This window comes from Acomys minous (genome assembly GCF_964271855.1).
Source record: "Acomys minous genome assembly, chromosome: 13".
NCBI classification, from domain to species: domain Eukaryota; kingdom Metazoa; phylum Chordata; class Mammalia; order Rodentia; family Muridae; genus Acomys; species Acomys minous.
In genome coordinates this window covers 64,408,676-64,431,962 of record NC_140495.1, presented here as the reverse complement: position 1 = coordinate 64,431,962, position 23,287 = coordinate 64,408,676, and the positions used below count along the sequence as shown (strand labels likewise).

At 43.2% G+C, this 23,287-nt stretch overlaps 1 protein-coding gene across 1 annotated transcript in view; it reads left to right on the top strand.

The window, feature by feature from the left end:
• CYP39A1 (cytochrome P450 family 39 subfamily A member 1) overlaps positions 1–23,287 on the top strand; it is a 67,545-nt gene that overhangs the window by 36,166 nt on the left and 8,092 nt on the right. The window contains exons 8-10 of the mRNA XM_084753290.1: positions 7,577–7,710; positions 12,687–12,782; positions 13,605–13,693. Coding sequence (XP_084609416.1) covers positions 7,577–7,710; positions 12,687–12,782; positions 13,605–13,693 — 319 coding nt within the window. The remainder of the gene's footprint in view (positions 1–7,576; positions 7,711–12,686; positions 12,783–13,604; positions 13,694–23,287) is intronic.

The window sequence follows — 23,287 nt, the reverse complement described above, 5'->3', positions numbered from 1 at the left end:
CATACAGATGTATAAACAATGTCAAAGTTGCTGATGAGGACAAACTTGACTTTTACAAACAGATGTGTGATGACCTAGGCTGAGAAGGCAAGCACACCTGGATGGGAAGCTAGCTCACTTAGCTTTTATTCTAATGCAAGGTGGCCCCGTGGCTCACTCCACTGTTGGGAACTTGACCTCACAGTCTGATGGGACTGGCTAATGTGTGATCGGAGGGAAGGGCAGGCGTGGATAGAGAGTGATGTTTCAGGGATGGATGTCTGTTATCTGGGCTTTAGGCAAATAAGCCACGCATGAGAGCTTCGCTAGATGGAAGAGGGTTAGAGAAGACTGTCCTTTGATGCACTGGCCATCCTTGATAGAAAAACCTGTCTCTCACAGTTGGACACATGACCTTGTCTGAGATTAGAGTGTTGGGAGGTATCCATGGAGACTCAGTGAAGGATCTAAAATATCTGTGGTGTTAGGTAGCCAATCCATTACTAACACTGCTGCTGTTTGGGCTGCATATGTTATGAGTGTTCAATGTCAGAAGCGCACGATCATGCTTGAGTCTTCTCTCAATGCCAGAATCATTGACTAACAATAAATTGTAGTGCATACCAGTTTCATGGCCTTCAATTTGCCATTCCCTCTTTCCTTGGTAATCTTGGCCTAGGCGAACAAGATTCATTTTTGTTCCAGTTTTAATCACTAATATTAATTCTCAGATCACACACAACATACCACACACTATCTGTATCATCTCTATCTACATGCTTATTGACATTTATGTGTAAGTTGTAGAAAGGCTATAAAGGGTTAAAAGGCCACCATGGAATTGAAGAAGTTCCTGAAGTCTGGAGAAGCCAGGAAGCTGATAGAAATCTAATTAGAGCCTGTATTGCCAAGATGAAGCACAAACAAAGCTGTAGGGAAAAGCTGCTGTTGTGGGCGGGGCCCACTGCAGATCACAGGTGAGAAGCACACCTGCGTGGTTGTGTTCACCTTCCGAGCTGACAGAATCGAGCCCAGGTGAAGGAACCGGCAGACAGATGGGTCACCTGCTAGTTCAGACAGGCAAACAGCTGGGTGGGCTGTGTGAACAGGGAGGACAAAGCAGAGCCAAAGCCCTGGGGGCAGTCGGAAGTTCTCTGACTACTGATCCTTGACATGTGTGGTCACATGACAAGTGGCTGAGGGCCAAGCGATCACAGTGCTATGCGACCCTCTTCGTGGGGTCCGGATGAGAGCGTTGTATCCTTTCTTTGGTCTGGTGTGCCTGCTAAGTTTTGAGGCCTAGTTTCCTACAGTCTCAGTTCACCTCCTCAGTGGGTTTGAAATAGAATGGTGCACATAGGCTCATGTGAACTGTCCGGGAAGTATTAGGAGATGTGGTCTTGTTGGAGGATGTGCATCACAGGGGTGGGGTAGGGGGGTGGGAGGGGCTTTAAAGACTTCAAAAGCTTTACGGCATTCCAAGTATGCTCTTTGCCTTCTGCTTGTGAATCAAGATGTGAGCTCTCAGCTGTTTTGTGATGCCACAACTTTGCTCTGCTATCATGGACCCAAATCTTCTGAAGCCATAGGCCCTAAATGAGCCCATCCTCCTGTGAGTCACCTCCATTTTGGTATTTTACCAGCAATGAAAACTAAGGCATAGGGTGGCACCCTTTCAACCCTCAGAAATAAGCCAGGTATCACTCAGTGCAGTATGATGCTGTGTAAATAGCTCTTCACACCCATGGATAGTTATCCTATATGTCAAAATGGAGGAAAAAAGTCTGCTTGTTAAATGGAATTTCTTGAGGTAAGACATAGTCTGAAAATGAGTATTTTATAAAATGTGGCCTAAATCCGGACAGAGTTCACACTGATCTCAGCAAATACATAACCCGTTTATAGTGTGAGTTAGTAGCTGAAATATCAACATTTAAATCTACCATTTATACTTAGCAATATAGTTTATAGTCTCTGTGTAATTATGACTTTCATCTAAAAAATAGATTAAAAGTTTTTTTCCTTCCCTCCTTCCTTCTTTTCTTTTTTACTATTTCTGTGTGCAAGAATCATCCTTTCTTTTATTTGTTTTCAATAACCTAAAATTTGATTTATTGCATTTATGCCAAGAGTTAAACAGATGGTTTTAAAATTTTACCCGAGATCCCCCTGAGCTCCTCCCCTGGTCTCTCTCTACAGTGGTGTCCTGAGCTCCTCCCCTGGTCTCTCTCTGCAGTGATCTCCCCTGAGCTCCTCCCCTTGTCTCTCTCTGCAGTGGTCTCAGCCTTTGTTGGGCTCCAGCCTTTCTGGTGATTACCTTGGAATTCTCCCAAGTGGAGCTTTCTAAATTTAGAGCCACAGGACTGGAATAACAGGCCACAGATGAGCACTGAAATCCCAACAGTAGGGGTGCAGAGCCATTTCAGAGAGTTAACAAAAATGGTCTTTTACCAGAAAGATGTTTGAAAACTTAGAATATTTCTTTTATTTCTTTTGTCCAGGAATGCTGCTTTCCCACATCACAATGGGATTTGAGAAACTAAAAACTACACGATTCAAATATTTGTTTCCACATCACATATATGTTTGCATATACATACACATTGCTTTAGCTATTTTCCACCAGAAACAAATTTTCAGTTCTATGTTATGTAATATGGTGTAAAATGATTCTACAATGCAAACAGACTAATAGCAACACTTAGGATTAGACACTTTAAAAAAAAATCTCTCAAGGAGATCAGAAACTTCACCATGACCGAGTTCAAGCCTTCAACTCTGCATGTGTTAGAACACGGAGATGTGTTAGTTATTTTTTTCTCATTGGGGAGACAAAATATTAGATAAGAGCATCTTAAGTGAGGGAGGATTTGTTCTGGATGAGGTTTGAAGGGATCAGCCTATCATGGCAGCAGAAGTGCACAGTGGCTGGACACATCATGTCCGCAGTCAGGAAGCAGAGAGGAGACACACATACACACACACACACACACACACACACACACACACACACACGGAGGGAGGGAGGGAGGGAGGGAGGGAGAGAGAGACAGAGACAGAGAGACAGAGACAGACAGAGACAGACAGAGACAGACAGAGACAGAGAGAGAAGGGGGCTGGTGCTCAGCTGGCTTCTTTCTCTCCCCCTTTTGTATTTGGTCTGCAACTCCAGTCCCTGCAGTGATGCCATCCACCTTCAGAACTTGTTTTTCCTCCTCACTTAAAGCCCTGTGGAAATGCCACCCCAGGCAGACCCAGTGGTGTGGCTCCCAGGGTGGGTCCTGTCAGGTTGACAATGAAGATGAATGACCTGGGATGGATCCCATGGGAATCTCTCACTTCTGATTTGGAGCATTCACCCCGACTGTTGGTCACCACCTACCTTCAGTCTAGTAGAAAAAGTATTTATTCTGTGTGCTACAGCAATAGTGCACTAAAGTAGAAGGAGAAAAAAAAAACAGGAAGGAATGTTTGGTGAATTTGCTCAAATAATGTTGCTATAAATAGTCATTTTAGGAGAAACCAGTCTTTTGGGGAAGTCAGCCTTAGGCTCTAAATCAGACATTGTTAACTATTGTAATACCTGTTTATAAAGGGCCCTAGCTGGCCAGGCCTTCCATGGCATTCGGGATCAAGAAGAAACTGATCTGAAGTCTGTCTCTGATTCTAGTGCTCGTCACCAAACAGCCCTGGTCCCTGTGGGCTTCTGGGTGAGCCGTAGCTCCTTGGCCAGGGACTGACAGCCTCAGGGTTGAGGCCGAATCTCTGGAAGCCTGAATGGCAGACAACTCCTTCCACCTGAAGTTGTTCCAGACCACAGTATAACTTTGCCTTCCCGTCGCCTCATGGTTTTAACGGTTTGATAAAGTCAACTGATACGTCAAGGTGATGCTTGGGACAGCCATGATCTGGGTGCTGTGCACTGAAGCAGCCAACGCAGAAAGGAGGCCAAACGTGCAAAGGCCAAGAAAGCAGACATGAAGAAGGCCGGCTCAGGAACCAGGGGTCCTGGGACAGTAGGACACCCCATCTCCTGCTGCCTCTCTTTCCCAAAATCTCCAGCTGCCACCACAGTGCATACCGCAGCAGTCCCGTACCTTTCCCCTGCTGCCACCTGCCACCCTGCAGGCTTTCTATAACAGGATTTCATCTCTTAATACACAGCTTTAGAGGGCTCTCCTTGCCTCCTTCTCTTTTCTCCCTGTATTCTTCCCCCCCCCATTAGTATATTTTAGAAGGGTTGTGTTCCCCAGACACTTTCAGGTTGATGCACATCACTTACTATCCCACTTTTAACTATTTACAAACACCAGAAATCCCAGTTGTCAGTGTTTCCTTTGTATGTGTGTGTGTAAACCAGAATATCAGAAGATGCAGGTGTTCGGTCCAGTCAGTTATCAAAAATGGCTGACCTATCATCAAATCGCCGGAGCCAGTCCCAACTATCAAAGTTCTTAACCAGTCGAAATTATTTCCACCAGAAATAATGTATCTCCATTATTTTTCAATTCATGTGGGTTGCTATGACACACTCCTCAAATCAGTTTTAATTCCTTGAAGAACACAGGAGGACATACATGGACATAGACGGGTGGTTGTTGAGCTAGGCTGGTTTATAAACACAAACAGGCACACATCTGCTGCCAAGATTTCTTCCCATGGCTTTGCTTGAATTCTGAAGGATTTTCCCCTAGGTACCATATGTTACCTAATTGCACTTTCTGTTTGGTACCCAGGAGATGTTTGTACCACAGGGAACATGGAGCAGACTGCAAACCAGGCTGGCTGAGAGGGAAGCATTCTCTCTATAATGTGAGGAAAGGGCTACTGTGTGAGTGCGCAGGGGAGGGAGGACCCAACTACAGTGCTTTCTTGGCTCTCTAAGAAAAGAGTTAATGTAGAAACCACGTGTCAGGAAACAGATTTCCTCAACACATCTGCTCCCTCAGTACTTAAACACAATCAGGGCAGCAATCTTATTCTAAATAAGCACGTTTCTCCTCTGGCCATGTAGTCTGTATTTTCCCAATAAAATGTATTTTTACGGGATTATTGAAATAGTACACTAGGCTCCTATACTTGACCTCTGAGGAGAAGTGACAAGGGCAGTGGAGGCCACACAGGATTTAATCTCATGTGTAAAATTCTGAGGCTGGAATAAAACCTGGCCTTCTGAGGAAACCCAATAATAATAGTTCATTCTCCTTCTGCCCTGCTCACAGGCGTAAGCATTTTCCATACCAGGCTCCACATTTTAGATTTTTATGGGCCATAAAAGCTCTGCTGTGGCCGTCTTATTTGCCATTGTAGTGCAAAGTCAGCCGCAGAGGAGGGCGGATGTTTTTATTGGAAGGCAAAACTTTATAAAATAGAACAGGGAGCTGGTCTGGCCTGTGCTCACAGTTGATGAACTGCACTCTTTTCTGTGGCTTCACACACAGAGAGAAATGTGAGGTCATATAGGTGGTAGGTGCTAGGTGGTTGGTGGGTAGGTGATAGGTGATAGGTAGGTAAGTGGTAGGTGGGTAGATGGGTAGGTGGGTAGGTGGTAGGTGGGTAGGTGGGTAGGTGTGGTGCCCGCGCCACCACGGTACTGAGTCGAGGGCGCACACACACACACACAATAACACAGTGGGTCCTTTGTGCTAAGAGAGCAGCACCAGCAGCAGCAGCCGCAGCATCGGTTTATTATTCTTTTCCCAAAGTTCCAAAGAGCCTTCTTATAGGCAGCAAAACAGGAATCCTCCTCCCAGGTGAAATCCCTCAAGAGGTGATTGCACACAGGAGGACAAGTCTCAAGGAAGGGAGGGGCCTCTGCCTCCTGAGTGTTGGGGTTAAAGGTGTGTGTCAATACGCCCAGTTACAATTCATTCTTACTTATCCCTTGTTGCCTTACCCAACTGACCTTTCCTCAGGATGACCCCTTACTCCCCATGAATATACATTACATCATCCTCTCTTGTTCTCCCTCTAGGACGTGTTTCTGCACATGAGAGAGAAAAAAAAAGTCACGTATTTCTTCCCCAGTTTGGCTTATTTTGCATAATATAATGATCTCCAGTACTTAAAAAGAAGACTTATTGATTTTATGCCTATGTGTGTTTGCCTGCATGCATGCTTGTGTGCTGTGTGCTTACCTGGTCCCAGGAGAGGATGCTGAATCTGCCTGGAACTGAGGCCATGGATGGTTGTAAGTGCTGGGAACCAAACCCAGGCCCTCTTCAAGAGCAACAAGTTCTCTCAACTGCTGAGCCATCTTGCCAGCTCCAGCTATCACCAGTTGTAGCCATTTCCCACTGAATCCCATTTCATTCCTCTTTACATCTGAATTCTTTACAATTCTATGGTGTATTTGTACCACATTCTCTTTATCCATTCATCTGTTGATGAATAGGCTGTTTCCATATCTTGTCTATTGTGAACACAGCAACAATAAACGTGGGCATGCCAGTATCTCCGTGATGTGAGTTAGAATTAGGCTGGCTTAGAGTTCTTTGGGAATGTACCCAGGAGTCATATAGCTGCATCGTAGGTAGTTTCCATTTTAGTTTCATCAGGACATTCTATACTGATCTCTGTAGTGGCTGGACCAGATACTGTCCCACCAGCAGTCTGTACTCAGGCTCTGCTTACTCTGTATACATGTCAACATTTGCTCTCATATGCTTGACTGATAATAGCAATTTTTACTGGAATGAAATGAAATCTCAAAGTAGGGTGTGTGTGTGTGTTATGTAAATATATGAGTACATATGAGAAAAAGATGATAATTATCTTTCACAATTGAGCTTATTTTGCCATATTATAATCACCATAACTTAAAAAAAAATGTTCATTATTGGTCTGAGTGTTTCCCTGCATGTATATATGTGTACCATTTGCATGCAATCCCTGTGGAGGCCAGAAGAGGGCAGAAGAATCCCTGGACCATCTGTGCATCGGCTCCTGGAGGCCAGAGGTTGACGTTTTAGGCTACAATCGTTTTTCTACCTTATTTTTTTTAGACAGGGTATCTCAGGGAACCTGGGGCTCACTGACTCTGCTAGGCTGACTGGCCTGCAAGCCTCAGGGACCTTCTTCTCTGCTTCCCTAGTGCTGACAGTCAGCCCCACCCTAGCTTTCTCCGTAGGTGCTGGAGATCCAAACTCAGATCCCCATGCTTGTATGACACATCTTTACCAGTCCAGCCATCTCTCAGCCCTGGAGGGCAATGCTGATCTGCGTTTCCCCAGTGGCTAAGCATGCCCAGCATATTTGAGAAACATGTATTTTACTGGCCGGTTGTAGTTTCCCCTTGTGCTACCAGTCTTTTATAGCTATTTCTTTAAACACAATGAGGGTTTCGACAAGGAGGAATGAGGTGAGGGAAAACCAAGCCCTTTTCAGGTGCCATCTTAGCCATTCTGTAGTCGCAGGACTGCTGCAGCTAGGTTGGGTGCCAGTCCGTTCTGCCAGAGATGAGAAGCAAAATCAATCCCTCACAGCGGTCCTTTCCTTGTTGGCGAGCTTATCCTGCACTGCCTCGCCTGCAAGAAAGTCCAATGACCTCCTTCCTCTCCTGAGCATCTCTTCTTTAGTCTTTAAATTCTCTTTACAGGTAAAGACAAGATTAAAGTGTCTGAAGATGACTTGAAGAAGCTCCTTCTAATTAAGTGGTGTGTTCTGGAATCCATCCGCTTGAGAGCCCCTGGGGTCATTACTAGAAAGGTCGTGAAGCCAGTTAAGATTTTGGTAAGTGCTGGTTTTGTTTGAAAAGGATGAACGTTCCAGAAAAGAAAAAAAAAAAAGGATGCTCATACATTTTCTGGATTGATATATTACTGATTCCTTCAGTTTATTATGACTGAATGTAATTTATATTATTTGTCATATACAACATGCTTTGAAATAAGTGCATGTTTTGTAATGGCCAAATCAAGTCATTAACCTGTGTAGTGTTTCACACATTTAATCATCCTGGTGTGAAAATATCACTCTATCAGCAGTTAGTGCATCATTTCCAGCCAATAGTGACTGCACAGCGTACCGTATCTCTTTAACCTATTCTGCTGTTTAAATGGAATTTTGTATTTTTGACCAGCATTCCTCAGCTCTCCTCCTCCTACCTTGCAGCTCCCGATAACTACATTTGAAACTCTACTTCTGGGAGCTGAAATTTTGCTTTTGCAATGACCAGGTTCTTGCCCGTCCCTGCCTGGCTTATTCATCTTCACGCTTCTTCTGTGCTTTCGCAGGCTCCAACTTTTAAAAAAGCTGAGTGGTATTTCATCACGCACATGGCGTCTTACGCTCTCTTCATTCGTCTGTAGACAGGCACACTTGGCCACATGTCACGATCCCCATAAAGCATGTTGCAATAAATATGAAGGCGTGGTTATCTCTTTGACATGTTAATTTCACGCCCTTTGGCAATGAACTCAGTAGTTGGGAAGCTGACACGATAGTTCTACTATTAACCTGTTGAGGATGCACCATGCTATTTTGTACAGGGCTACACTAGTGTGGATTCCAAAACAATGTTCCTTAAGGGTTCCTTTGTCTATGTCCTCTGACACTTCTGCTTTGTTTGATAATGTAAATTCTAACACCAATGAAGTGATGGCTCATGATGGTTTGGAGTCCCATGTCCCTGTATCACAAATTTTTATATAGTTATTGAATATATGCATGCTTGCTTGTGTCTGTGTGTCTGTGTATGTTGTGCCTTGGAAGCCAGGAGACAGTGTTGGCCTCCCTGAAGCTGGGGTTATAGACAGTTGTAAACTGCTCAGTGTGAGTGCTGGGGACCAAAGTGGGGTCCTCTGGAAGTGCAAGGATCGCAGATCGCCACCCCAAACTGCTGAGTCATCTCTCCAGGCAATTCTTGGGTCTTCTTCTAAGAAATGTCTGTTTAGGTCTTTGCCTTTTTTTTTTTTAATCCACTCTTGTTCTTACTGGGGAGCTGTTTGAGCTCTTGTGTTGGGAATATTAACCTGATATGGGATATAATGGGATGTAAGATTCCTGCCCTCCCAGAAGCTGTCTGTCTGTTCACCTAGCTGAGCCCTCCTTGGTTGTACAGAAGGATGTTACTTTAGACGAACCCCCTTTGTCTGATTCTACTTTTGTTGAACTCCTCATTTACAGATCACTGTCAAGGAGGTTTTTTTCCCCTCTGTGTTTTGTTCTAGTAGTTTTACACTCTGAAGCATAATCCATTTGAGTTATTTTTATATATTGTTTGAGATGCGAATCTAACTTCTTCCTTCTGCACATGGATATAGCTTATAGGCCAACACCACTTATTAAGAAAACTGAGATCTTCCTACTGGATCGTATTGGCACCTTTATAAAAAGTCAGCCCGCCATATTGAGTGGATTTATTTTATGGCTTTCTATTCTAGTCTTCTTGGTCTGTGTGTCTCTGTTTTGATTACTGTTAATGTGTAGCACCTTTTAGGTCATGTGGTGCAGTGCCTCCAGCTTTGGTAGTTTTGGCTAAGGCCACTTTGGCTATTTATTCACGGCCTCTTGTGATTCTATGTGAATTTTAAGTTTTCATATTGCGAATGAAAAATGTCCTTGGAATTTTGACACTGTGTTTTATTATATGAAACCTTAAGCTCCCTTGCATACTAAGTGACCCTAGAACAGTTTGAAACAGTAACATCATCTCATTTGGAGATTTGGCTTTTGGGGACTATTTTAGGTAACACATAATAGATTTGGCCACAGGTTCCTATATCAGTTACTGTAATGCTGTTTAAATCAAGCAGGTGGGCTCTTGCCAGCTGACTCAACCAAGTACTACTTTTGAAATTTTGTATTTATTTTTGAGAATTCCATAGATGCATATGTTGTATTTAGGCCACATTCACCACCTCCCCCAGCTCCACTCAGACCGCTTTCCATGTCTCCCCTCAAACTTGGCATCCTCTTCTTTTGGTTAACACCCACTGAGTCCACTTAGTGCTACTCATATTGGCATGAGCGTAGGGCCTGGTTAACCCTACCAGAAGCTCCACCTGAGAAAGAAAGGGCACTCCTCCTCCCTTAGCACCCAACAGCTGTACAAAGCCCCTCAGCTAGGGGCGGGGCTTGTGTGCCCATCCCCCATCCCTGTTGGCTGGATCCTGTGCAGGTGCTGGGCAGGTGGCCACAGCTGACATCAGTTCATGAGTGCAACAGCTCCGCCGTGACCAGAAGAGACAGTGGTCCTCCCAGTCTCTCTCTTATAATCTGTCAATTTCTCTTCCTTGATATGTCCTGAGCCTTGTAGCAGGGAGATATTAATATAGGTGTACCATTTATTGGCGCACACTCTATTGAGATCTGCTTTCTGCCCGGTGATTCTCAAGTATTTTTGAACAGAATCAGGAAGTAAGAGCGCCTCCTATGAAACACCGGAGGAATCTTCTAGCTGCAGGAGAACAGGTGTAAGGAGGGAACAAGAGTGGCATGGAGGATCAGCTTGGCGTGGAGCGAGACCGAATGGGGAAGAATCTTCCAGTTCAGCCTGTAAAGCCTTGCCTGGGGCACACTGCACAATGCAGTGAAATATTTATGAATTATTCACCGGAACCAAGATTTTTACCGGAATTGTGTGCCTCAAGGGCCCGAGTTACCCAGGGGGATCACGTCGATTGCTTCCACTCTCTGGTTTACCCTTTTTATGCACAGCTTGTGAGTTTGGGGATCCATTGCAGGGGTTTTTTTGGTAGAGCACAGAGGAGATAAAAATCCCAATTTGTAGCAGTGAAAGCATTTGCACCCCTGTGAAAACAAAGTTAGCTTCACTGATCTTACATAAATGGCAGCATTTTGTTTTATGGGGATTTAGATAGGTTTACTTTTAATTAGTCTATTGGTTGCTTCAAACTGCGAATGCACTCTAAGAGGAAATCGTCTGCTTATAACAATGAGGCAGAGAGACGCGTTTGTTCCTCTGGATGTCAGTATACCCCTGACTGAGCATTCATTAAGCACCATTTGTATTCTGGTTAAAAAATAAATATCAGGCTTGGTATAGATGTCCCTGTCTCAGCGGGTTTCATGATGGATCCTTCAGGCAAACAGACTTTTAAAAAAGATTTATTTATAATATTTCATTTATTTTAGAATGTTTGTCAATTGTCATCTGGGGCCAGGTGTTGAGCATGGTTTTAGTCTGAAGACCCCAGGCTGGCATGGGACTTGTAATGATCCTCCTGCCTCAACCTCTAAGGTACTCGGATTATAGGTGTGATCTTCTCTATCAAAGTTTTGGTTTTCAGTTTTAAACAACTCAATTGATCCTCTCCTCTTTCTGTGGCAGCAGGGATGGAAACCACAGCCTTGGGTGTGCTTAGCAAGCTCTCCAATGCCCAAAATAGAGAATGTGATGCCCTCTTCTGGCCTCTGTGGTCACTAGCACTCATGTGCGCATGCACACACACATACACACACAACAGGCTACATTCCCAGTCCAAACACCTAGGAGTGCTTATAGATTTGAGTGATTTCTTTGATGTGGGCAATACTTTCATTTCTGTCTTCTGTTTGTTGCTTTTTTTCTTTATAGTATCAAATCATCAGTAATTTCCAGCACTGTGTTGACATCTAGTGTTGTCCAACAGCGCTTTGTTCTGATCTTATATTTTCACCGTTAGGTACTGTGCTGGGTAGAGAATTTTTATAGATGCTCTTTTTCAAGTTCAAGACAATTTATCTCTCCTTTGCTGAGAATTTTGTTCATCGTAAATTAGTACTGGATTTTCTCTCTTGCTTTTTCTGTATCAACTGCTATAACCATATGCTTTTCCTTGTTTGTCCTATTGACAACCAAATAGTGAATCAGCCTTTCACTTCTCTGATAAATCACTTGATCATAGTGTGTGTGTGTGTGTGTGTGTGTGTGTGTGTGTGTGTGTGTATGCTGCACATGTGTGTGTATGAGTGCTGTATGTATGTGTGTGTGCTGTCTGGTGTGTGTGTGTGTGTGTGTGTGTGTGTGTGTGTGTGTGTTTTATATATGTTGTATGTATATTCTTCAGGAATATTGAGCCTCACAGAGATTTACATAGAGTGCCTTGTCCACCACTCTACTGATTCCTTTTATATATTATTGGATTTATTTTATCAATTTAAAAAAATTTTAAATGTTCTTATTGAAAAAATAAACAATGGCTGTTTAATTAATTATAGTAATTATTAATAATACTAAGAGTTGTGGTGGTCAATCTTCTTCTTTTGAAATGCATCATGCTATATATACACACACATATACATATGTACACATATATCTGTATAGACATACACAATTATATACATATGCATACATAAATACATAGGTACACACACACAAACACACACACATTTGTAAATGTGCCTCTTGCCTGCCTGATTTGTTTCTAACACCCAAGCTGGGTGGCCCGCAATTGCCTGCAATGCCAGAAATAGAGAATATGATGCCCTCTTCTGGCCTCTGTAGTCACTAGCACTCATGTGTACACACACACACACACACACACACACACACACACACACACACACACACACACAAGAGGGGGAAAGGGAGGAAGGGAAGGAGAGAGAATCACCCTGCCAGGAAAATTAGTTTTTTTTTTCTCACACTTATTAAGTCTCTCTCTTTTTCACAGTATAATTGTAGCTTTGTTTTTAATGACCCCCAAAACTCCTAAGAAATAATATTTCAAAACAAATGATTTGAGCCGGTTTTTCTATTGTAGAGTCATACCGTTCCTTCTGGCGATCTGTTGATGTTGTCTCCATTCTGGCTACACAGAAACCCAAAGCACTTCCCCGACCCTGAGTCCTTCAAACCTGTAAGTTCTCGCCTTCAATATGTACTATTCTATACGAGTTTTATGTTTCTTGACAAGAGTATGAATGCATAAAATAAATCACTAAGCAGCCATATTGTTTTCTAGTAACTGTGCCTAACATTGGCTGCGATGGACCAATAGCATTTGCAGTGCAGATGTTGCAGCATTTACAGATCAGACAGAGGAGTGTGAAATGAGCATCCGAAAAGATGAGTTTTTATATAAAAACCAGAGGGAACATTAAAGTCAATACTTCTGGCTCTGCTTCTGTTACTGGTTTCCAAGGAACCCACAAAATAAAAACACAGCAAATTAAAACTGTCCTGGTGTTTCATGTGCTTGGGGAGTGACATGGCTGAACGGTCCCAAGAGGTCCATCCAGTTCGAGCCTTGCCTTTAGGTACATCCGGGAGAACTGGCTCCCGACGTATTTGTTCCACACCCCAGGCCTCCTCCAGCAAGCGGCTCCACAGGCGTCGTGCTCCTGGATTTATTATTATGAGTAATTTTATGGTAGAGCCTGAGCCACTCTTATAAATGCCTTCCTCTTATCATGTCACTCTTTACCTGATTTACATTGTCAGTGACGTTTGCCACTTAAGAGGCTTCTCACTAAGCCGTTCTTTGTTTGTAAGTTCATGTTCCCAAACCACAATTGTGTCTGATATTCATAACAGCTTGGGGGAAAAAAATGACCCTCAACTCTGCAACTCCGGACGCAGGGATTAGCTGTACAGCATCATTTTTAGCCCAGAGAAGTAGAGTTAAGCTTATTTATATAAGACTGATTTAGGAGAAAAAAAAAGTGTTTTCTTCCCACAGGAACGCTGGAAAGAGGCAAATTTAGATAAGTTTGTTTTCCTGGACGGCTTCATGGCGTTTGGAGGCGGGAAATTCCAGTGTCCCGGAAGGTCAGTGCAACAGCTGGGCAGCATCTATGCGGAAAGTGTGGCAAGGACAGTGGCTCAGGGGGGAAATTCAGCATCCAGTCGTCCTTTGTTATCAGGTTGCTCCTAGACACATTTTGGTCAGCGGTGGCGTGGGATGTCTTTGTGGGAATATCAGTGGTGGCTTCTCAGAGGAGACCTCACGAGAAGACACTGCACTGGCTGGAGCCACAGAATATTGAGGCTTCCATAGTTCATGCATGGGCGGTCTGAAGCGTTACTCACCTGCGTGTGTGCATGTCATTGGAGGGGTATGTAAAGCATATGTGCAGGTGCATATGCACATGGGTCCATGCAGAAGCCGAAGTGCAACCTTAAGTGTTGTTCCTCATATTTTCTTGGAGTCATCAATCTGCAGCAGACTGAGCAGGCTAGGCTGGCAGGTCAGTGAGGCCCCGACTCACCTGCCCACCTGCCCACCTCTTCAGACCTGAGATGAAAGATGCATGCAGACGATACATGGTCCTTTGTCTGGCTGCTCTGGTCTTGGTACCTTTTACAGTTCTATGCATTTGCATCCAGGGCACTTCCCTGTTCTAGAACAACTGTCCATCATTTAATGGATTGTTTGCATTATTTACCCAACCAGAAAGAAAATATGAGCATTTCCTTTCACAATCTACATTAAAGAAGCCCCACGTCTTCATTGTGGAAGACACTGTTGGGGAGATGTTTGCATTTATTTCTTATAATCTCACTTAGTGAGATCATTACAAATCCTTTTTTAAAAAGTGGCTATTTAACAAATTGTAATTTCTTAATTTAAAAAAGTCAGTTATCTTCATCATTGAGTAGTAATCACAATCCATATTTATGGTTTCTATCCTATAAGCATCTATTCTTCTTTTCTTTTCTGTGTGTTTTAGAGTATCAGTGTGCTTTTAATACCTTACATCTCTTCCCAAATGATTTTTGATTTAGTCTTAGTCAACCATGAAAAATGTAACCTCCTTTTTAGAACTGATACCAGGGAACAGAGTCTAAGCAGATTGGTACACAGTGTTTCCCTGGAGACAGCTGTTTGTCCTGGACTAGGGAGTTGACGTAAAATGGCCCAATCATATCAAAAGGAAACTTTTATTTATATAATTAGGAAAAGATATTCCCTTCACACCCCCATTGAATATCATCCTCATCCTCATCCTCATCCATAACAACAAATCAGCCGGTGATGAGAGCGGCAATCTTCATGACACATTGGAGCCTGTGGATGAGAGAGCAGAGACATGGAAAGAGCCTGGGCCTGTGTGATAGGTACCGTCATGTCACAATATGGTAGTGTCTTAAAGAGCTTGTCTACTTCCTGTTTTATTTGGTAATGAATGTCTACATCTTAAAGACAGTTTTAATTGGGGGTTACATGTAGAGAACTGGACACATGCTCACATATTCACCTCATCTGTAAGAGCTAGATGTGTGACAGATATTTCAGGAGGAACGTTTAATCAGTACAACAGCAACAACAAAGCTCACCCCTTCCACTCCAACTCTCCTTATTTCCACTTTTAAAAAAACACTTAGTTAGAGAGAAAAAGATTTATTTAACTTTTAAAATTATGTCTATGTGTGTATATCTGTGTGCAAATATGTGCACATGTGTATAAGTGCCCACAGAGGCTAGAAGAGGGCATCAGGACCCACAGAACTCATGTTACCAGTGGTTGTGACCTAGCTGTGTTAGTTCTTGAACCTGTGTCCTTTGCAAGAGCAGAGTGAAGCCATCTCTTCATCCCAGAAAAGCAGTCCTTAAATCGATGAGAATGGCGTCATTTTTGTCACCTAGTAAGTCATCATGCTAGGTGCAGTTCTTCTGAAAGCAGGAGATGTTACTTTTTTTTTTGGCTTTCTTTACCCAAATAAATACTTAATAGGGGCTTAAGACATTTTTATATTCATCATTTTTGGCTTTGAGCCTGATATCAAAGTCAAGGACTGCAGTGTTTACAGTAAAGCATGAGGCATGGACCAGTGGTGGACAATTGCCTGAAGAGTATTATTTCCAAGAGGGACTGTTACCATCCTCCCTGGTGGCTCTTAAGGCTTACAGACATCTATTTGAATATGAAGGTAATGGATACAATGAAGAGAGAACCATGAAACTGGTTCTCAATCAATCCATAGTATCTTATTTAAATAACAGTTGTATTTTTGGAATGTATTGAATTCCTTCTATATGCAAAGCAGTGCCCCATGGACCTCGAAGTATTTGAGTTAGAGAGCCCACACTGTCATGAGGTGACTACTCCGTGTTGACAAGGAGGTCACGGGATTCATAAACATCCTCAAAAAATGGAGAATAGCAATGTCAGGTATGATACTGAAGATTCAAGGTAGATGGTGTCGCTGGTTAGGGGATCTTGATGATTTCACAGGAAAAGTGGCCTTTGAAGGAAACAACTCTTCAGGTTAAGAAAGCAAAACGAACAAAAGGGATACCAGCACAGAGAAGCTTGGAGCTTATGGTTTTCCTGGTGCTTGAGTTCAGATTTGATCAGAATGGGATGAGGAGGAAGACTGGCTGTGAACCTCGGCTTGGTGCACTGGCTAATCTTGGTTGTCAAGTGGACACGCCTGGGAAGCTCTCAAAGAGGAGCTTCCATCATATAGGTCTGTGGGTGTCTGTAGGCTTTATTATGATTGCTGATGAACGTGGGAAGGCCCGATCCACTGCGGGCGGTGCTATCCTTATGCAGGTGGGTCTGGCCTAGCTATATAATAAAGGTAGCTGAACAAGCTATGAGGAGCAAGCCAGTAAGCAGCACTCCCCCATGGTCTCTGCTTCAGTCCCTGCCTCCAGGTTCCTGTCTTGAGTTCCTTCCCTACTTCCCTCAGTGACTGACTACACCCTGCATGATGAAATTAACCCTAACCTCCCCATGTGGCTTCCAGAAACCAAAATTTTGAATATAATTGGCCATCATGGATGGTAGAAATAGCGAAGTTAGGAGTAGGAGGGAGTTTAGAAGCAAGATATTAAGCATTCCTTCGGAAAGTCTGACTGTGAAATGTGGCAAAATATCTACCATGTAACCGGACTTTGCAGGTTGAACACAAACGTTGACTATGCTTTACTTGTTTTTAAAAATCTCATTAAGTCTAGTTTTCTACTAAGTTTCCATTTCAAAATATCTTCCCCCTCACCAGCCACTTATTTTACACAGGCAACTCCTGAAACATTTTGTTTTTTCAAAAGAGATTTTTTTTAAAAAAAGAGAGATAAAATAGAAATTGTTCAGGCAAGCAAATGACCTCATTTGGGCAACGTAAACCAAGAGAACTTTCCACTGGAGAATTTAATCCTATGAATCCTTAGCATAAACACCAGCAAATGACACCCATTCCTAATTGGTGTAGCAGGGGCCAACTTATTTTCTCATGCACAAAACACTCAGTAAGTCAAAGAGAGTTGCCTGCAATGTAGCTGGCCATCAGAGTTCAACACAAACACGTACTCTCGTGGCCTTGCAGCTGTTCTTTCTTGGACTTTATGCCATCGGGGTCCCATGAGAGTCCCCCTTTCGGGGGAGCAGAAAATTTTGCTGATATAGCTACATAAGTCCTTGGTACAGCCTCCAGTGACTAACAGACACAATGACAGAGCGACAGCACCTCTTCAAAAAAGTGGTAAATTCATGAAGCTACACATACACATAAGTAAATAAGTACTTTTAAAGACCCTTGATGTCTAGCAAGCTTACCACTGACCTATAGCAAGCAAGCAAGAAATACTTAGACAGGATGGTGTGATAATAGCAAGGCTTCAATATTTGAAATATGAAAAAGAATTTATCTTTCAAGAATAAGAACTGTTGGATTCCATCCAAGATGGCCGAGCCTAACACACACCTTGTTTGAGCAGCAGGCCAGCAGTGAACGCTCAGCAACCTAAGGACTGATCTGAGATACATACAACAACAGCACCAGTAACCCACAGGCGAGAGGGCCCCAAATAGTGTGGAACGCAGTCGGGGTAAAGACCCGGGTCCCCACGGGTCTGAAGACTAGAGCCACACATCTGGCGGGCAAGCAGTCACAAAGATCCTGGGCACACACACATCCCCAGGGGCTGGCGGGCAGTGAGTGTCTGATTTCCCAGGGCGCAGAAACAGCTTCTGTCCCCCAAAACCCTAGAGCCAGTGGGTCCTAGCACCAAGCAGATGCCACAATCTAGAACACAAGTGGATCTGACCACAGACCACCTAGAAAACCCATCCATAACTCCCGCGGGCCAAACAACTATTGGAGTTCCTGTATGGGCACACTTGCCAGGCGGCTAGCAGCCTCTGATTTCACAGGCGCAGAAACAGCCTCTGCTCCCCAAAACTCTAGGGTTGGTGGGTCATAGCCCCGAGCAGATGCCACAGACTAGAATACAGACAACCTAGAAAACCCACTGATAACACCGGCGGGCCAAACAACCACTGGAGTTCCCAGGTGCGTGCGATTCTCCAGGCTGGCAGACAACATCTGATTTCCCTGGGCACAGAAAAAGCCTTTGCTTCCCGAACAGACACCACAGACTAGAACACAGGTGGATCTGCCCACACACCACCCAGAAAACTCTGGGTACCCAAGTATCCAACAACCACGGGCCCTATACAGAGACGTCACAATGGGAAGAGGTCAGTGTAAGAACACAAGTTATAGCCCTCAGGTCCATTGGATACTGCCAGAAACCAGCAGTCCTTCCACCACAACAAGCGCTGGAGATGCTATCACAGCTGAGGCCCAAGAGAGAGATATCAAATCTGAGGTTATGAAAATGATAGAGGCTTTAAAGGAAGAAAATAAATCCTTTAAATTAAAACTGGAATACACAAAGAAAGAAATGCACAAATCACTTGAGAAACTATCAAGGAGAAATAAATGAATAAAAAGTTTCATGACTTAAATCAAGAGATCCATGCTAAGAAGAAAATACAATCTGAGATAATCCAGGAAATGGAAACCCGAGAGAAGAGGACAGGATCTACAGACACAAGTATGGCCAACAGAATTCAAGAAACGGAACGAACAATGTCAGAGATAGAAGATATGACCAAAGAAATGGATACAGCAGTCAGAGAAAATGCTAAATCTACAAAGCTCTTGACACAGAATATCCAAGAAATCTGGGGCACTATGAAAAGACCAAACCTAAGAATCATGGGGAGAGAAGAAAAAGAAGCCTCCCAACTGCAAGGCCCAGAAAATATTTTCAACAAAATCATGGAAGAAAACTTCCGTAGCCTAAAGAAAGAAATGTCCATAAATATACAAGAAGCCTACAGAACTCCAAATAGATTGGACCAGAAAAGAAAATCCTCCCGACACATAATAGTCAAATCACTAAACGTACAGAACAAAGGGAGAATATTAAAAGCTGCAAGAGAAAAAGGCCAAGGCACATATAAAGGCAAAGCTATCAGAATTACACCTGACTTCTCAACAGAGACCATGAAATCCAGAAGGGCCTGCACTGAAGTCATGCAGACACTAAGAGACTACAGATGTCAGCCCAGATTACTATACCCAGCCAAGCTCTCAATCACCATAGATGGAGAAAACAAGATATTCTATGACAAAATCAAGTTCAAACCATACCTAACCACAAATCCAACTCTACAGAAGATACTAGAAGGAAAACTTCAACCCAAGGAGGGTAATTTCACTCAGGGAAACAGAGGAAATGAATAACCACACACCCACAAAAACAAAAGAAAGGAAGCGCGCGCACGCGCGCGCGCGCGCACACACACACACACACACACACACACACACACACAACCACTACCAACAACAACAAAATAGGAACCATTAACCACTGGTCATTAATATCACTCAACATCAATAGCCTCAACTCCCAATGAAGAGACTCAGGCTGACAGAATGGATGCAAAAACAGGACCCATCAATCTGCTGCATTGGATTGCACAGGAAACATACCTCAGCAATAAAGATAAACATTACTTTAGAATAAAGGGCTGGAAAAAGGTTTTCCAAGCAAATGGACCAAGGAAACAAGCTGGAGTAGGCATTCTAGCATCTAATAAAATAGACTTTCAACCAAAACTAATCAAAAGAGATGGGGAAGAACACTCATCAAAGGAAAAATACACCAAAATGATGCCTCAATTCAGAATATCTTTGCCCAGATACAGGAGCACCCACATTCATAAATGAAACATTGCAAAAGCTTAAATCACACATCGAACCCCACACTTTAATACTGGGAGACTTCGACACCCCACTCTTACCAGTAGATAGATCATCGCAGCGGAAACTAAATGGAGAAACAATGAAACTAATAGATGTCATGAACCACATGGACCTAACTGATATATACAGAATTTTTCACCCAAACATGAAAAATTCACCTTTTCCTCCACACCTCATGGAACCTTCTCCAAAATCGACCATATAATTGGCCACAAAACAAACCTCAACAGATACAAAAAGAGAGAAAGAATGAGAACTAACTCTCTCTCTCTCTCTCTCTCTCTCTCTCTCTCTCTCTCTCTCTCTCTCTGTGTGTGTGTGTGTGTGTGTGTGTGTGTGTGTATGTGTGTGTGTGTGTGTGTGTGTGTGTGTGTGTGTGCGCTGTGCATGGGGATGGAGGGAACTGTTCATGTATTCCAGGGCAAAGTCATTGATGTGTCTTGCGTTACTAATGGAAACCATACAACTATTGAAATATGACTTTAAAGTCTGGGCTTAGGCAATGTGGACTAGAAGTGCTGCTGGGCAACCATAAAACAGCTCTTGAGCGACCAACATGAACACGTCATGGACCAAATCAGTTAACTCCTTTTTGAATATACGCTATGTCCTACTGTTGGGTTCTGAGCATTACCGTTGGAAACAAATCAGATGAAGCCCCTTCCTCCATGGAGTCTGTGCTCTAACTCCAGTCACCCTGTTAAAAACTGCAGGTGCAAAGAAGTAATACGTTCCTGAATAGTTTGTTGCAGTTAGGGATATTAGATGTTGCAACATCCAAAGCTTGCCCTGGTCTAGAAAGTTGGTTTAGCAGGTAGCGGCACTTGATATGGCCAGCCTGGTGGTCTGAGCTTAATTCCTAGTATCCAGAAAAAGACTGGCTACCAAAAGTCACCTCTGACCTTCACCTGCTGGTGCCTTCCTAGATACATGTGGGCACACACAAACATTTAGTAACACACTAATCCTACTTAAAAGATGATGGATGGCACACGGTAAGTGACATAGGACTTTCATGTAGAATAATGTCTATAGCAGTGTGCTGTTAGAAAATGCTTTGGACTCAATGGGAACAATCAATTAAAACAATTCAAGAAAGAGTCTGTCTTCCTGGAGTGTGGGCCTGACAATCTGCAAAGCAATTAAAAGAAAAAAGTCACCCATAAGTTTCCAAAGTATCTGTATGTTAGTATCAGTGATATTATATATTTGGGATTTGTGGAGCTTTAAGCACATTGGTTCCTATATATTTATCATGTAGATAATGTAATTTTTATGGTTATATATTAGTCAATAAATTATTTTGCATAATCTAGCATTTGAGAAGGGTCATGAGTAACTTTTACCATTTAATACGTAGGAACAGCACATTGCTTTTGAAGAGTGAACAAATTCAAATCCCCGTGGATTTAATGGCGAAATGAATGAAAGTCCATGTTTTTCTGAGGGATGTGTTCTGAAAATAAATGTGTCCTTCAAATTCCATTAGTTAAATATAATTAGATGGGAACATTCACTCATATATAATTTTTTAACATTTCTCTAACATTTAAAATTGAGTTGTAGTGTTTTTACAAAACATGGCCGTGTCTGCTTTCGGGCCTATAAAAAAGGGGGATTAGGTGTGAGGGCAAATGATGGGTGAGTGTCATTAGGCCCAAGACTCTCCGCCAGGCTGCCAGAGCCCCTTATTAATTTCCAGCCTCACTTCTCTTTTCTCAGTGCCTTGCTAAGGATCAGTAACTCCCTGGGAAGAGCACAGGAGCCACTGGCAGAGCAGCAATCATCATTCTCCTGCCCTCTTAATCCTGATACTTCCTCATGAGGCTAAGATTTAAGTCTGTCGGGAGCTGAGCAGCATCACAGGGCGGATCTCTAGCACTTAGCTGAGAATGCTTCCAATAACAAAACATGTACTTTTCTGAGCAGAATTTGTATTTTTAAAACAACGCTCCCCCCCTTTTCATAACGGAAAATAGAACCCTGAACCCTTTGTGGTTTGAAGGGGGTATTTGTCTATGGAGAGAAAGGAAACTCTTCCAGTGGGGTTTGCTGTCTTCTCCCAACCTCTTTCCTGTGGGTGTCCCACACCATCCAGCTGAGCAACTGATTGCTCATTCGTTATTTCCTGAGGCTTTCAGAGACAGGCTTGGTGGCACTGCATGTCTGTGATCCCTGCACTTGGGAGGAAGGTCAGGAGTTCAAGGCCAGCCTGGGCCACAAGAGACCTTGTCTCAAAACCAGGAAGAGGATTTCATTCCTCAGGACATGGGGCTGGACCTGAAAGCGTACTAAGTCCCGGTGTCAGCCACTGGCCACTGTATTGCCATGACGTAGTGCCTTCTCCTTTTCTGGTAGTCTTAATTTTCCCACGGAGAGAGCCACAGTGTTCTGTGGTTCTGACTCCACCCAGCTGTGCTGATGTGGGTCAGGGTTGGGTGGAGTCAGGTTGGCAGGTGTTTGAAGCAAGAAAGGTAAGTAGTAGGGTTTCTATCAAGACTTCAAAAACAGCCATTTCCTCTCAGATGTGGATAAAGAGGCACGCCAACACAGAAACTGATGGTCGCTGTCGTTTTCTGTTGTGCTTGTTGTTTGTTTATAAATATTTCATTTAACAGTCATACTTGCATGTAATGTGTTTGGGTCATATGCTCCTCCCTCCTTCTCTTCTTCCTTCCCTTTCAATCATTAAAAAGAAAAACCACTGAGTGCACAGAGTGTTGCCTGTGTGTGCACGGGTGGCACGGGCATTGGTCCCTCTGTTGGAGCATGGGTATTATATAAGGGTCATGTCCCTGAAGAGAACTGGCTCTCTCCCTTCCAGCAGCCACCAGTCACCAATAGCTCCTCACATAGAGCAGGACTTCATGAGTCCCTGCAGTATCCTTGCTGGGATTTTGGCCTCCTTGAGCTTGTACAAGTCTTGGCATTCCGTCCCAGCACCTGTGAGTCCGTGAAGCAGATGCACTGAACGTAGAATTCTGTGCTGAATCCACCTGGCCTCTGGCTGTTGCTGGCTAGAAGATTACTAGAGACTGCTTCTAGCCCATTGGTTTATTATTGCGTCAGTTTACTAAGTCATTTATCATCTATTTCTTTTAGATTTTCCAGTTTAGTAATATGACTTCAATTTTCTTTTCTTTCAAAATCGGAGAGCAGTATTATAAATATATCCTTTCCCCTTTTACCAAATGTCATGGACTGATTTTTATATTTAAGATTAATTTTGCCAGGCTATTAAAATAATCATGGTTATTGATAAATAGAAAGAAAAAAATGTCTGCATGCTGCTGCCCACCCTCTCTCAACAGCCAGCAATGCTCTGGTGCATTCTCTATATATTTTATATGTTGCATATTG